General features: G+C 35.3%; 1 protein-coding gene and 1 long non-coding RNA gene across 5 annotated transcripts; one reads left to right on the plus strand and one right to left on the minus strand.

Moving 5' to 3' along the window:
- Window positions 1-956: 956 nt before the first annotated feature.
- Window positions 957-6,820, minus strand: LOC100801010 (uncharacterized). Its single transcript, XR_417617.4, has 8 exons — window positions 6,549-6,820; window positions 6,371-6,438; window positions 5,963-6,274; window positions 5,307-5,484; window positions 4,760-4,960; window positions 2,859-4,567; window positions 2,127-2,350; window positions 957-1,705 (listed from the first exon to the last, which is right to left on the minus strand). It is a non-coding gene; the product is annotated as an uncharacterized lncRNA (long non-coding RNA).
- A 2,628-nt stretch (window positions 6,821-9,448) lies between these two features.
- On the plus strand, window positions 9,449-16,057 carry LOC100812215 (CCR4-NOT transcription complex subunit 10). 4 transcript variants are annotated; one of them, XR_417618.4, is made up of 7 exons: window positions 9,449-9,969; window positions 11,361-11,447; window positions 12,263-12,448; window positions 12,562-12,648; window positions 12,748-12,822; window positions 13,757-15,759; window positions 15,868-16,057. XR_417618.4 is itself a non-coding variant. In XM_006594181.4 (6 exons), the coding sequence occupies exons 1-6, from the start codon at window positions 9,766-9,768 to the stop codon at window positions 15,698-15,700; spliced, it is 2,583 nt and encodes an 860-aa protein (XP_006594244.1). In that variant the 5' UTR covers window positions 9,449-9,765; the 3' UTR covers window positions 15,701-16,057. The 4 variants fall into 4 exon arrangements, 2 of the variants coding, with proteins under 2 accessions (XP_006594244.1, XP_003542639.1); XR_005887860.1 differs by having other exon boundaries at window positions 12,751-12,822; XM_006594181.4 differs by having other exon boundaries at window positions 13,757-16,057.
- Window positions 16,058-16,602: the final 545 nt, after the last annotated feature.

Raw genomic sequence — 16,602 nt, forward strand, 5'->3', positions numbered from 1 at the left:
ATATCGTGATAATTGACCCAATGGCAGTTACGTTATTGTGTTTTTTCTTCTTTCTTTTTTTGGAGTAATCACTTCTCACAAAAGAAGCTTATCGCGTGCGTCAGCAAATCTAAAATAAAAAATCTCAACGCCTTAGGATCAAGATGTGGACATTTTGGCCCTAATTTCTTGGGGTTGAGCAATAGCTTTGGAGTTTGAATAATGATATTTATGTAAAAAAAAATATTATACTAGTACCATTTTTCACATCATTAAGGAAATTTTATATTATATTTGAAATAATGAAACAAGTGAATAAATGTTTTAAAATGCTATTTCTCTTTTTAAAAAATAAACAAAATATAAATCTCCAAGTAATAATTGGTGTCAAAATACAATTTTGCTGTGGCTTTTTTATATTCAAGTGCCCCTACTACTTTTTAGTTTTTTTCTTCTGGGAGAGGCATACATAAATTTTACTACAAGATAGAGGAAGAGAGGGGGTTAAATTCATTCCATTAATATTAAATTTATATTTCTGAAAATATAAATATATATACCATATATTTAATTCCTCCTTTAATGATATTATTGATAAATTGCCTTATTATACTGATAAGTGTAGAAGCATGGCATGAATACTAGAAGAGGACGAAAAGTGCGAATGTGATTGAGTCCACATTGTGGACGGAAAATGGATTGGTGATTTTTTTTTCTTTTTTGTGTTGTGCTCCAAAATGTTCGTTTAAGACTGGATTACCTTTGAAAATGATGGATGTGAATGAGTCTAGAGTCCAGAGATCAATTATGTATGGTAATTTTTACACTGCTCCTCCAATGTATTCGTTTAAGACTACCTTTGAAAATGATGGCAACTTATCGCTGGACATCGCCACTAGGCATATCAACGGGCATTAAGCAATCACATTAGCTATAGACTTTTATAATTAGTTAATTTTTTACGATTAAAAATTATGTTAAGACAAGTTAAAATAGATTTCTCCCGATTATAATTCAGGCATTCAAGAGTGTAATGCCATCTATAAGCAGCATTCAAAGCCAGTCAGAGAGTTTTTCTTAACATCTGCAATATAGCTTCAGGATTTCTTATCTCCTCCTGGCTTTCTTGAGAATCATCACGCCCTTGTGTAAATTCTAATTCCTGGGCCACGTCCTCCAGTATCCCTTTCCCTTCCTTGCTGTGCTCGCCTAACTCCCTTGAGATGCTCAGTCAGTTCTAACCTCCTCTTTTTAAAACTTAAAGGAGGTGGTGCTTCTTTTAGTGTATCCAACACTAGTTCCACCCTCTTAGAGGTCCAGTTATGTTTTGGAGAGTCCCTACATCCCTCTAGAGCATCATTGGCTTCTTCATGAGAATGACATTTTTGAAGACACGGTAGGCTTCTCTTCTGGAGTTTTAATCTTCCATTTCTGGATAGCTTGTCCAAGACACAAAGCAGACTCGAGGGAAAATCCAAAATAATTTGCTGACCAAATGTACAATTCCAAAAGTTGATGGTTGGTTCTGAAATGGAGGGGTATGGGTGATCAAGAGTTTTTTTGAACAGAGGTTCATGAAGTTTGGGTAAAGCAGAACCAATGTTTATTGACAGTTGACTTCTTGAGCAACTTAGAATTTCAGTCCACAGAAGTTGAAGTTGGTCGTTTTTCTTTCATCCTGCATTCCCATATTTGATAGCCATTGAAGCAGTGGACAGGAAACATTCTGCAGTCAAGTACATGGAGGATTACAGGCTGGTTTAATAGAACGAAAAATATCAAGTAATGGAGGTTCTCTGCAAATTAAATCCACTTCGCCCCAAACAATAAATGAATGCAATGAAAGACAAAGGTAAAAGGAATCTACTCATGGTACTGCTAATCAACAACCCATTGATTGTCAAATGGGTTTAAAAAAGCATAATAAAAGTCATCAGTCACTAATTTCTTTTGAATGCATCCACTTTATACAGTTCCCTTTCCCTCTCTCAGATTAAAAGGCAAAAATCATAATTGAGCCCTCTATAATTGAGTAATTAGGAGTAGTGAAGTAATCCCTTTTCTTTCCCATTGCAGCATATAAGTATACATGAATCTTAGAAGCTACTACTTTAATGAACTGATAAGTAGGAATAGGAGTAACAAACCTCTAGAAGATGAAGAATATCTTGCTTCCAGTGAAGGCAACTAATAAAGCATGCCAGTGCAGAATACAGCTTGTGATTTTTGAAAAAGTGAGAGTCAAGCAGAGTTACTTATTGAACAACCAAGCATGTATTGCAGCAGACAACTTATGTTGACTGACCTTGAGGTCCCAACAAAACCAGACAGTGGATCTCTAACCATCTTTATCCTCAAAAAATTCATATACCTGAAATGCCACATGAAAATGATCAGCAGCAACTTAGATATAATTCCTTGGTTTTGTATATGGCTAAATGCTCAAAATACCCATAACAGCTATTAGAGTAGGTTAGTTAATACCCAAAAGTCGTGTTACAATCAAAACAATATTGTAAAGCAGCAAAACACATATCAGGCAGTCAATTACTTGATTAAGTTGTGATCATAATCTCAACATTCTAATAACTTCACCCTAGAAAGAGAATAGGCACTAATTTATAAAATTAAGCACAAAAGAAAAATATGTCGAAATGGCAGTGGCATTGCTTTTTTGCATCCCCAACTCGACACAGGATGTTATCAGGCAAATGAAAAAAGTAGATTCATGTTGAAGATGCACTTTTTCTTCCATTCAACTTTCATATCAACCAAGGATATGAAACAGATAACCACACGGTGTCAGAGAAAGCGCAACAGAACAATTATTTAACGACTAGAAAGGCACATCATATTGTTACAAACATGTTCAAACTTACTTGGCAACAAATTTTAAGCAGTTCTTTATGCAGCAAAATATTTTGAAATCACGGTCAGATTTACTTCTGCGCAACTCAGTAACTAATTCCAAAGTCTGAATCTGTTCTAGAATGCATATCAAGAAATTGCCAGATAAATGAAGAACGCCATGATCCACATCATTGCATGTTGACTCAAAATCAGTGCCGCTCTCAACCATGCCACCATTTTCATCAAGGCAGTTGCTTAACAACATGCACAGATCCCCAGAGAAATTGGTGGCTGATGAGCATCCAAAGCCCAAAGCACTAAGAGATCCATAAAGTGATTTCCAGGTTTGAATAACCAGTTCAAACTTCACCTTTCTTTCTGGTGATACGGGATATTTATCCAAAGAGGCACTATCATTTGACAAGGTCATTCTTGGAACTTCAGAATGTGCCATGATGGGGTAAATTAAAAGATGGCATATGGAAAAAATATACAGTGCTGTCAGACAAGGCTTCCTGTAGTGACTTGCAGTTTGCATCACATACACAGTAGTTCAGACTCTGAGCTAATGATATCCATATGCTTAAGTAAATTGGTTGAACATGTCTGCACAAGAAGCCAATACTGGTGAGGAGATTTTCCAGGGGATCACTTGAATAAAATATAGATTTAAAATATTCACACATCCCTTATGAAACATGGTCCGATTGATGGGATTTCATTGTTAACTGAACAATCATGTGGAAGTACAGTGCTATTAAATAAACCAATAGAGAAACCTCATCCATATAAGAAATACAACTGACTCAGAAATTTTAGAAGTTTGTTATTATCAACCGATTGCATGTCCTCAATGTACTTTAGATCTAAAGAAAACTTGTACAGAGGAGATCCCAAGATTGAAGGACCTAACTCCTTTGTGATAGCATCTATAAACTGCATGGAAGTACAATAAACATCATAATTTTCACCAACTTCTAAGAATAAATCTTCGCATACTTTCTTGATGAATGTTAATAATGAGTTCAAGCACTACATAATACCATCATAATTGGTAGATGGACTTTCCACGTCCAGTTTGACTCCTTTCAGAATATAAATAAATAGCTTCAAGGCAGTATCATACACATGATTTCTACGATCATAAGTGACAGTTGGCCTAGATGCTTGATGAATGAGATGGAAAATCATACTAAGATAAAAGTCCAATTGATTGATATTCCTAGGCATCCATCTGATTAGGTGTTGCTTCCAAGAGCATTTTCCAGATAGAGAAGGTCCATTATCAGAGACTCTGTGGCTTACTGGGCCAGTTGACTGGTAAAGGACATCCCCACGCTTATGTGAAATACTATCACTAAGCAGATCGAGGCCCAGGTTCCATAAGCAGATGTTCTTGCTATCAGGTCCATTCTGAAATATTGCTTTAGGTAAAGGCTCAAAAACTGTTTTTATCATCGATGTTTCATTGATAGAGATAACAAGCTTATGTAGCAAATAACGCCAAGTGTTGAAGCAGGATGAATGAACTGATATATCACATTTACTGGACATGATGCCGATCAGTGGAGTCATTATTAGCTTTATGCTTTTAGAAAATCCATTCGTCTGATCATCACAATTTTTCCTTCCTAATGAATGTTGTTTCTCCAATAAACTCTCCTCTGCTGATGCATTTTTTTTCAGAAACTAATATTGGGCAGTGAACAAGAGCATCAATAAGACCTTCCCAAGCAACCTACATATACGGCACATGAGCAGTAATTGATGTTAACAAATAGTGAGTTCTCTCTGCATTAGTCTCTTAATGTCAATCAAATTTCTTTAAGCTACTGTGTAATGTCACTTTAAATATTGAACAACTTTACATTCCAAGCATAACATCCATGTGCATCCTGGATGAGATAAAACACTAACTCATATATAGTACCTGTGTAGCAATTTGAACTTGAGGGTCAAGATCTGTAAATGTACGTTCAGGAATTTTCAGCATATGTATATTCCTTAAAGCATGGGATCCAAGCATTCTGGCAAACCATCCCCATGCACGAATAGCTTGAGTCTTCATACCATTGTCTAGCAAACCCTTCATCCCATTTAGCAATTTTATCTTCATATCTTTGACAATAGCCTATTGAAAAAAAGAATACATTGACAAGGAGACCAAAGAGCACGAGTTTAAACTTCAAACCACTATGTGAACCTTACAGACCAAGTATGACATGATATCAATTTGTTTTGTTTCCATTTTGCAATACCACCAAAAAAAAATTTAGTTAAAAATGTAGGCAGCAGGGATTTCAAGTACCCACTAAATTACAAACTTGCCTTAACAAAATATTGTAATTTGTTATCATTTGCATAAGCACATTAACAATAATAGTCTTAATAGCTGAAATAACCGTAATATAAACATGTCATGCCAGTAGGGTACAGAGCCATCTCTTTATATATTTTTTTTCATAAGGTTTCGGTACCTTAGAGAGATCCAAAGAAGGAGGAATGACTGTAGATCTGATTTTCAGCAGGCACCTTTCTGAGGCATCCCTCTCCCTCTTATCTGGGCTGATAAATCTCCTGTATATTGGAGGGGCCCATATATGGGATGAGCCTTTTCATTTGCTCCCTTAATTGACCAGAAAGCCTCGTTACAGCCTGTCATGAAAAGGTTAAAATATGAGAATCAAAAGAAAACTGCACACCTATAAATGAATTTCAAGAATAAATATGCAAGGAGATCCAGACCAATACAACCATCAACTTGGTAAGCAAATACAATCTACTCAAAAAAACTAAAGGGGGCAATTGACTAATCTCTAAAGTCTAAACCATTTTAAAAATTACTAGAAGTATGGAGTTCTTTTTCTTTTTTCTTAATTATATTTGACAAAATTTAATGCAATTATTTAGGTGTTTTTAGTGCTATCTTCCGAACATAATCGAAGTTTCATCTCGGTGACCTGTGCAACTATGCTAACCTTTGATGCAAATTTTTATTACAACGATTATTGATGTTTAATGTTAATTCTAATTGAAGAACAACACCAAAAACATATAAGGAACTGCATATAAGTTTTGTCCAATTTTATTTGACCTCGTATAGCACCTAAACGCTAAGTAAAGGGAACTGTACCTGGGTAGCTTCAAATGTTGTGGACAAAGAATCCATAGGATTGTCTAGGGCGTGAACAATTGCCCGTAACAAAGAAGGGAAGTGAATAACAAGAAACGATGCACCTAAATATTGGACAGACACGCACCATAACCCTAAATTTCAAGCAGACTGCAGCAATATTTAACAAAGTTAATGTAAATATCACACATAAAAACTCTGTAGAGCAAGTGAAAACACTTAACAAGAGTAAAAATAATATCACACTAGCCTTTAACTGTGTGGTGGTAATAAGTTTGGGCAATGCGCCCAATACCAAATTGGCATCATCCACTGGAAAACCAAGCGAAAATCAAAATCGAAATCAAAATCAGCTTCGCACCAAAAACAAATAGATACGTTGAATAACATAACAGCGAAACAATATACCTCCAAAGACGGAAACGACGGAGGGATGATAAAGCATGAAGCCCAAACACTTCAAGGCTTGTGCGACTCTAACAGAAAGTTAAATAAATTAATGAAAATTATAATTATACAGAAGAAGAAAAAAGGTTAAAAGTTAGTAAAACGATTAAACGGTGAGAAATTGGAAGTCGATGCTCACATTTCTTCATCGTGGTCGTGAGAAAAGTCGGAGACGATGGAAGAGATTATCGATTGGGAGGAGTGAGCGAGGGATTGAAGCGAAGAAGGGTTGGCGCAAGAATGTTGCTGAAATTGAAGGAGTGCTGAATAGCCCGAGGATTTGTTCAACTTGTCATCTGAAGAAATTTAACTACGGATTTCTTGGATCACTTCTGACATTGTCTTTCTTGCAGAAGCTTTCTGAACGAAGAAAGGAAATCCCTCACTCACTCGCACTACCTCATCAGCATCACCGGGGAAAGACGCAGCCAGAACAAATTCTTCGCGCCAAAACCCGGTTTCGCTGTAAATCCCATATCACCGTTTAAATTATTAAGATAATTATTCTCAAGATCAATAAATTTATCATCATACATACTGGAATATATTAAAAGACTGTATAAAACTTATTATACTATTGATACATATTTTTTTCTATTTTTAATTGCTTAATAACATAAGGAGAGTTTATATTTCTACTCTAAAAAAAAATTGAGAGTTTATATTTCTATGTAATCAATATTTTTAAATGAATGCTTGATGTTTGTATTTCTTTAATTATGAATACATTGAATTAAATAAATATGTAATTAACGAATAAAATTACTTTTAAAGTAGGAGTTTTAAAGTTATCATCGTTGTCGTTAATAATTTATAAAATGAGTGCATTTTGTTTATTATTGATATCTTTGAAGATCTATGTTAAATGCAGTGATTTTGGCCATCAATACAGCAGGGTGAAATGAAATTTTATAATTGTAATAATCATAAAAAAAAAGACTCTCAATATGTAAAAGTTGGAAAATAAAATAATGTGAATTTAATGAATACAATTGTATCTTTATTCTTAGTACGTGTGATTGTAAATTAGTATGGCAATATCATGGATCACGTTTAAATTTGACTCATAGTGGTGGGTTCCTCATGGATGAAAATACATATATAACAAAATTTATGAGTATTAATTTATATTTAATTTAAACGCTTAAACTTAAATTTGAACTTTGGTGGGTTCCTCGCTTTTAAAGTCCCGTTTTGGTCGCATAGAAAAAAAGTCTCTTTTGGTTGGAGAAAGTTTTTATTTTTTTTTAACTTAAATTTGATAATAAAATCGAATGAATAAAATGATTTTTAAATAAAATTTTTAAATTATTTTAGCTCATTTTTTTTAAACAGAAAAAAAAACTAGTTCTACTTTAAATTTCTAGAAGTGAATCACAAGGGATAAAATACCAAAAAAGAAATAGTAATAATCATGTCTTTATCGATATTTTCTTTCACTTTTTTCACTTTTCACACATTTTTTTATTTATCGTTTAATCTTATTTGTTACCTTTTAGTTTCCGTGAAAAACTCAAAGTGATTTGATGTGTTCTTTATCCACAAAGTGTCCACAAAAATCGGATTTTCATTTAGTTTCAACCTAATTTAGAAACCCATATTTAATTTGACATTTTTGCTCAACTCGTTATAGCTTACGAATAACCCTACTTGGACCCAAATGATCTAAATAAGGCTTACATTTTAAATTTTGAGCAAGAAATAGTATATTTGTTAACTCCACTTTGGCTTGTAAAAATGAGTCTTTGATAATTATTACATATTTCTATAATTGTTTTGCGATAATTATGTGATAATTCTTATATTTTAGAACTTTGTTTGTGTTCATTTTAATTAAGTTTTCAATAAAAGTTTAGTTTATTTAGCTACTTTTATGCTTGATCTTGATCTAGGACAATTGCTTAAGCAATCCATATTTTGATCTTGATCTAGGGCAGTTGCTTAAATGGGACCTGGAGTTGAGAATTGTGAGTTGTTGACTTTGCTTAAGCAATCCATATTTTGGAAACAACTTGAGTGTGATCCTGAAAAATACTTGCTTTTGCTAAAGCTTAAGCTTGTGTCACTTTAGTGTGGCTTAAGTGCACTTGCTAAAATTAAAATCTCATTTAGAAAAAAATACCAATCGATATATAAGGTGATTCCCAATCAGAATGGGGAATTCTCTTGCAAATTAAAAAGAAAGAAAAATCATAGAAAAACTCCTGGCAATGCCTATGCTTAAAGATTTTTTTTCATCTTGTACTTTATCATATTTTCCTTCCTCCTCCATGGATATGAGTAGCTAATTTCATTCCTCATCGAGATTTAATGTAATTAAATACATTCACATGTAATTACTCTTTTTATTATTCAATAAAGAATTGTTATTGGTTATTTTCTATGTTTAATATTTTTTTTTACTTGATCACTCAATTGCATGATTCTCAACCTATTATAGCTTACAACCTTCAATAACTCAGTAGCCAATTATGTCATCTATAGTCTTCTTCGCCTCCAGAGATATAAGATTGATTGGGTAGTTAAGAAAAAAAGAAAGGAGGAAAATGTCGTAGATTTAATCTCTGTTGCTAACAAACTAATAATTAATATTTGCTGATAAAAAAAAATCTTTTTCACCACCACCTACAACTTGCAACTCCTTTGTCGTCAACACCTTAACCGACAATTTGTAAAGCCCCACAATTCCACCAATTTTGTAAAACTATGTATTCATTCTTTTCATTCTAGACCTTTAAATACCATCGGAAAAACTTCCAAAAGAAAAGTTGTGCAAACAAATGTTACACAAGTATACTAAAAAACTTAAACACACCCGTCAGTGTTGCATAAGCATAATATAACACTTTTTTTATATTGTTTATGAACTTTGAAAACACAAGGCATAAAAAATGCTTTATTTTGAATACCATGGGAACTATTGAAGTGATTCATTAGTAATAACATCATTTTTTTTATATATATAAAAAGTAATAAAACGGATATGATGATGCTCTCATTTTAATATAACCGATTTATGAGTTAACTGAAAAAGAAAATGATAAAAAACCTCCTACTCTCTTTCTATCTGAACCTCCCCCGATTCGGCGAATAGGTTTTCATTTCCTCCTCGCACTCTTTCCTCTCTCTCTCTCTCTCTCTCTCTCAGAAAAACCAGATACCTTCGAAGCAAGCAAATCCTAGGGTTTCTCCCTTCAAATTTGTTAGCCATAGCTCTCTCTTCACTTAGATTTTAAATGTAATTCAGATTCATTTCACTTCGCATCTCCTCTCTCATCAAACTTTAGGGCTTTCCTCTCTCTCTTCCCCAAAACCCTCTCCCAAGACGATTTGCAATTCGATCACTCGATCTCGCCATGGAATCCCGTGATTTACCGTCGTCGTCCCCGTCGTCCACCACCAACCGCGACGCCTCCTTCGCCACAGATGCCGAGGACGGCGTTTTCACCGTCGTCGTCGCTCTCGCCAAAGACGCCGCGTTGCATTTCCAGTCGGGCAAGTTCGCCGAGTGCGTCGAGGTCTTGAACCAGCTCTTGCAGAAGAAGCAAGACGATCCAAAGGTAGTTTAATTCGCTTCACCATTTTCCGTCGATACTGATCTAAGCGACGTCGTTTCAGTTCTGTATCTGTTGCTCCATGCTTATAGTTCCCGATTGACGATCGTTCTTGCGTTTTTTTTTTCTTGCTGTTTCGCTCTGTGCTAATTTTTATACTAACTGCTATGCTTCGAGGGATTGATCTGTTTGTTCGGTTTTTAATTTTATGAGATGAATTTCAATTTTGGTACCTTGCTGGAACTGTAGCTAGTGAGCACTTGCAGATGCAGGGTAGCGTCTGTGGCTATAGATGTGAATGTGCATCGGTTGTTCAGCTGGTTTGTGTGAATTTCCACGGGTAAAAAGTGAATGAGCTGTTTAAGTTGTGTTACGAGCTTCTTTCAGTGGATGTCTATGAGAAGGCATTGGCGCAGTGTGATGTGTGGAACTAGTAAGAATGTTGGACGTAAGGAGAAATTTGTTGGACTTGTAGAAGAAACTGCTGCTGTGGATCCAACATGGAAAGTTTGACTGACAAAAGGGATTTTCAGCTCATTCTGGATAAGGAAATCTTTCTATGTTTGATTTGGTTCGTTGATCGTGTTTTTAATTTTGGTTCTTGATGCTAGCTTGATTCGCGGGTTAGTTACTGGTGGCACATGCAACACTAATAAATTTAAGTTAATGTGTGGCTTTGTTAATTTTTGTTCTTGATGCTAACCTGATTTAGGGGATAGATAGTTACCGGTCACACATGCAACACTAACATATATACTTGCACGAACTTGCACTCGCATACTTCCATTCAAGTCATTGGATAATACCTTGTTGCACTGTAACGGTTTACTGAATGGTTCACAATCACACCATGTAACTCACATTCATTGTGCAAATATTTTTTTTTATCAGCATTGTGCAAGTATATTTTCCAAGTGAATTGTTTATCTCTGTTTTTTTTCCTTTCATGGAATTTCAAATGTTTTGATCCTGAATTTATTTTCCTTGTGTGTTCTCATAACTGTTGAGGTATGCTATATATGAATAAATTAAAATAGTTGAAGTGACCTTTGTGGGTGAAAGTGATTTATGTTGAAGAAATAAATGGACTTTTATCGTCACTGTGTGTGTTTTATAGAGCATGAGTGTGGTGTTTCTGCTCTCTACATATCAAGTATCTTGTATAAATATACAATTAAAAATTCTGAACATTCAATTTGTGATTTTGTGTATTGCATTTGAGATGACAATTATGTTTTTAGAACGATAAAATTCTCTGCCATTCACATGGAGGCCTGTTATGAGCATGTGAGGACAATGGTTTTAGTGACGAGTTAATATAATCCACTGAATGTTGCATTATCTTTATGTCCCCCCTTGGATCTTAGTGTTTATGGTTTTAAATCTGAATATTTCAGGTCCTTCATAATATTGCAATTGCGGAATTCTTCCGAGATGGTTGTTCAGATCCCAAGAAGTTGCTTGAAGTAATTAATGGCATCAAGGTGTGCTATTTTCAATTTCATCTTGTTTTGGATTTCTGCAAAGTGACAGTTTTGTGATGGGCAGTAGGTTTTATTTTTCATAGATGGTACTTGAAGGAAACCATTTTCACTTGTATTACCTTTATGGATTAAGAAACTGGAACTGCATGCCATTGGCACCAATTGAGAGTAAGATGACAAAATTAAAATGAAGTTAGACCTAGGTCATTATGTGGCCTCTTTTAAATTGAATTTCTGAGCCTTTATAGTGGTTCATGCAAGTATTTTGGGGTCAATGAAATGCTATGTTGGCATGTGGCTTGAGCCAATGGAAAGAGTGTTAAAGATAGTAGAAGGCTATATTTAGTTTCTTTCATTGGAATAAGGATGCAGATAAGATTTAATTACCTGTTGGACCTGGTATACTATAGTTGATCTCAATTTTGTTTTCCAAATCCTTCTTTTGGGTCTCAAATTTATGATATTCTTAAAAGTGGAAACTTTGCATACACATCACCACAATGGTAATATTACAAGTTAGGAAACAGTGGTGAAGAAGAGCTGGATAGCTTTTCCTCATTGAACAAGTATCAAATAAAATTCAGTGCAGAAATTAGGAAGTCTTGTTTAAACTTTCAGTATGTTGGCTTTAAGTTCTCATTTCTCTCATATTTTGCCCCCTAATGAAGTGGTCAAGTGGGGATTACATTGAAAAGGTTTTAACTTTTAAAATTGTTTTGTTCTGTTTTGGACTGTTTAAATTGCATCTTAAGGCCCTTATCCTCTATTTATTTGTATTTTTTACTTATCCCTTCTGTTGCTTGGAGTTGATTCAGAGAAAAAATGATGAGCTTGCTCTGGTTTTGGAAGAACAAGGAGAGTCAGTTAACAATGTTGGAAATAAAGTTTTGGGGTCCAAAGGAAGTAATGCTTCGGCACACCAGTTTTCAGGTGCAAACAGCACCAGCACCAGCACCATGTATACAGATGAATTTGACTCTTCTGTGGCAATGCTAAATATTGTATGTTCATTTTGCTCCTTATATTAATTTCATTTATATCTCTCTTGTTGCTTTGAATGTATGTGATTTAATTATATATGCTGATGTAGCTTTTGTTATTTCAACCTCTTTAGGCAATCATTTGGTTCCATCTTCATGACTATGCAAAGACATTGTCAGTTTTGGAACCTCTCTTTCAAAATATTGAACCCATAGATGAGGTATGTCATATATTATTTGATGTTATTTTGTTTTTAAAATTACACTGATATGTTGATGGCTTTGTTTTGCTCCTTTATTTTGTGTTCTCTTTTCTAAAGCAGACAACAGCTCTACATATTTGCCTTCTGCTGCTTGATGCTAGCCTTGCTTGCCATGATGCATCAAAATCAGCTGTAAGTTCTATTGATAATGTGATTAGTTGGTTTACTTTTTAACAATTGCAAGTTTTGTAGCTTAATGCATTGCTCTCTACCATTATATTCATATCTCATAATTGTGTTATTTTTATTTTTTAATTTCCTTATTAGTGTGTGGTGGCTAGTTATGTGTTCAATGAATATGTAAATATCAATGTTAATACATAATTTATACTTACCTTGACCAGTTCAACCATGAGCCTCTCATTTCTCTGTCAGTCTGTTGATAATAAAATTTGATTTCCTGAGATTAGATGAGGCATTAGCGGTCTATTAGGAATAAAATAGGAAAAAAATCTTTCTTCCCAAGCTAATGTTGGGCATGCCAGCTGAATGTTTTCAATGGTGATTTGTCCAACTTATCTGTTTCAATCCTTCATTTTTAGCTATCTGGAAGTTTTCTTTATTGTGCACAAATCATGTACTTAAATAGATAATGATCACACATCAGAGCTAGAAAATGACTTTACAGATTATAAATTAGCCATAACATTATTTATTAGGATATTGATATTAGCCATAACATAAAACCCCTAACACTTTAGGCAACCGGGGTTGGGCATGTCATTGGGTTCATATGCAGGAAATGTGGGTTTACTCTCAACAAGGAGGTTGTGTTGGGAGCTAAACTGACACGATCCAATTTCATTTTGAAAACACTAACCCAGTGTCTATATTTTGTCAGTCAAACTGAAAATTTAATGTGTATAGTTTACTTGCTTTTGATTGTTTTCTCCGATAATATACAATGTTAAACTTTCTTGGCATAAATTCTTACCCTCCTAGTTATAGTATCTGTTTATCTTGAATAATTTGTTGAGCGAGTGGCTTTAAAATTCCACTGTAAGCAGTTTTTTCGTTTCTCTAAGTGTACAAGTGCACTATTCTGAGCTGGAATCTGTTTGTTTAGGATGTGTTGACTTATCTGGAAAAAGCATTTGGTGTTAGTAGCGTGAGTCAAGGTGATAGTGGGAACACAGCACAGCAGCAAGCTGCAAATCTAATTACAAAATCTGTACCTGTTGCCAGTAATGTATCAGCTGCTGATGCATCTAGTTCTGACTTAGGGCCAAGTGCAAATGTATCTGAAAATCATCTATCCAGAGATTTGTCTGAAGATACACTTGATTATGAAGCCATGATTTTGGATATGGGTGGACAAAATCTAGCGAGGCCAATGGGCCCATCTTCAAATGATCTTTCAAGGGCTTTGGTTGACAGGTTTTCTACTGTTGATTTGAAGCTTAAATTGCAACTGTACAAGGTTAGGTTTCTGCTTCTTACTAGGAACTTGAAGCTAGCAAAACGAGAAGTCAAGCTGGCCATGAACATCGCACGCGGAAGGGATTCATCAATGGCTCTTCTTTTGAAATCCCAGCTTGAATATGCTCGTGGTAACCACCGCAAAGCTGTGAAGCTATTGATGGCATCAAATAATCGGACAGACACGGCATTTTCAAGCATTTTCAACAACAATCTTGGGTGCATTTATTATCAGCTTGGGAAATATCAGACGTCTTCATTATTCTTCTCAAAGGCATTAACCAATTGTTCATCACTGCGGAAGGACCAGTCATTAAAGCTAGCCACTTTCTCACAGGATAATTCTCTCCTTATAATTTATAATTGTGGTGTGCAGTACTTGGCTTGTGGGAAGCCAATACTTGCTGCTCGATGTTTCCAGAAGGCAAGTCTGGTCTTTTACAAACAACCTCTCTTGTGGCTCCGACTCTCTGAATGCTGTTTGATGGCTTTAGAAAAGGGCCTAATCAAATCAAGTCGGGTCCCATCAGAGAAGTTGGGGGTAGGAGTTTGTGTTGTTGGGATAGGAAAATGGAGGCAACTTGTGGTCGAAGATCAGATTTCAGGAAATGGACTTGTGGACTCATCTGAAGGGGATGATTGTCCAAGTGAAGATGGGCGACTAAAGTTATCGATGTCCCTTGCCCGGCAGTGCCTCTTGAATGCTCTACACTTGCTGGACTCCAACAGTGCAAATTGTTTGAAGTCTGGTTTGCCCTCTAATTCGTCTGTGGAGGATAACAATGGAAGTGAAGTGTCGCCTTCAAAAAATTCAAATATTAAAAACTCACATGGCATTGATTCAAAGGCATTTTCAGTAGCAGTAGGGTTAGGTCAGGTCAATGCAAATGGGGACACTAAAGAACAAAAGGGAGTAAATAGTCAGGAACTTGTTCAGAACTCCCTCTCCTGTTATGAAAATGTCCGTAATAGAGAAAATCAATTGGTTAAGCAAGCTGTTCTTGCTAATTTAGCATATGTGGAGCTGGAATTGGACAATCCTGTGAAGGCACTATCAGTTGCAAAATCTCTCTTAGAACTTCCAGAATGTTCCAGAATTTACATCTTTCTAGGCCATGTTTATGCAGCAGAGGCTCTCTGCTTGATGAACAGACCAAAGGAAGCAGCTGAGCACTTGTCATTCTATTTGTCTGGGGGAAACAATGTTGACTTGCCTTTCAGCCTAGAGGACTGTGAGAAATGGCAACCGGAGAGGACTGCCGATTTTGAAGAGGTGAATGGAGGATCCACAGCTGCTAAGAATTCTTCTCTTGAAGGCACTCAGAGTATTGTTTTCCTCAAGCCAGAGGAGGCACGAGCAACAATTTATGCAAATTTTGCTGTAATGTCGGCGATGCAGGGTGAATTTGAGAAATCCAATATACTGGTTGCGCAGGCATTGTCCTTATTACCTAACAGTCCAGAAGCCACTCTTACTGCAGTTTATGTGGATCTCTTGCTCGGTAAGCCACAGGAAGCTTTGACCAAATTAAAACGTTGTAGCCGTATTAGGTTCCTTCCTAGTGGAATTACATTGAATAAATCTTCTTGAGTGTTGTATGCTTGGGTTTTGTCATTGTGCCTGGCCCACATCTCAGCGTTAGTTAGCAGGTAGCTTAATCCTTCCATAGCATTTGTAACATATATAAGTTCAATTCAGAGAATATTTTTTTATGATTCATTTTCCTTATAATTCTCAAATTTAGGGTTCACTTACAGGTGGTGGCTGTGTTTTGGTTAGTGCTGGTGCCCACCTTTGAAATTTGAGGTGTAGATCTGATTCGGATTGGGTTTTTACTTTTTAGAGGCTAATTTGCTTTATATTCAAGAATAGAGGTTATGCCATTGTCACTGTGCTTATATTGAGAAAACTGAAAAGTTGATAGTTATTTTGGAATTCCATTTTGAATCCGACAGAGTTCGCACTTTCTCATTCTCACTCTCCCTCCGTGTGGGTGCTCGTGCCTAGTGCTTTTTCCCAGTTGCTGTTTTGCTATGTATGTATGTTATGCACGGGCAAGTGGCGCTCGTATTTTAACTTAGCAACGATTATTAGTACAAAGCGTTAATACAATGAAGTTTGCGAATTATCACGTCTCTTGGTTAACCTGGTGATTTAGGTTTAATTAGTCTTGTTTGAAATGGAACCGATGCAATTGCTTTATATTTTATAAACAGTTTTCACAATTGAATCTTTGCGTCTAAATTTGCGGAGGATTCTCACTATAAGGCAGAAGGGTGATAGAAAATGGATGTTATTTTTCTTAAAAACTTAAGGCGTGATAAAAAAAGCCTTTTTATTATTCTTTTAAAACAGACTTTTTTTTTACTACGTGAATGAGTCCATCATGATTATTAGAATATAATGCTTATTTAATTTTTTAAACATTTAAGTTAATTTTTAACTTTTTTACATTATCAAAAGCTAGTTTAAATATTTAGTAAATAACTTTT

Source organism: Glycine max, chromosome 13, assembly GCF_000004515.6.
Source record: "Glycine max cultivar Williams 82 chromosome 13, Glycine_max_v4.0, whole genome shotgun sequence".
Lineage (NCBI taxonomy): Eukaryota > Viridiplantae > Streptophyta > Magnoliopsida > Fabales > Fabaceae > Glycine > Glycine max.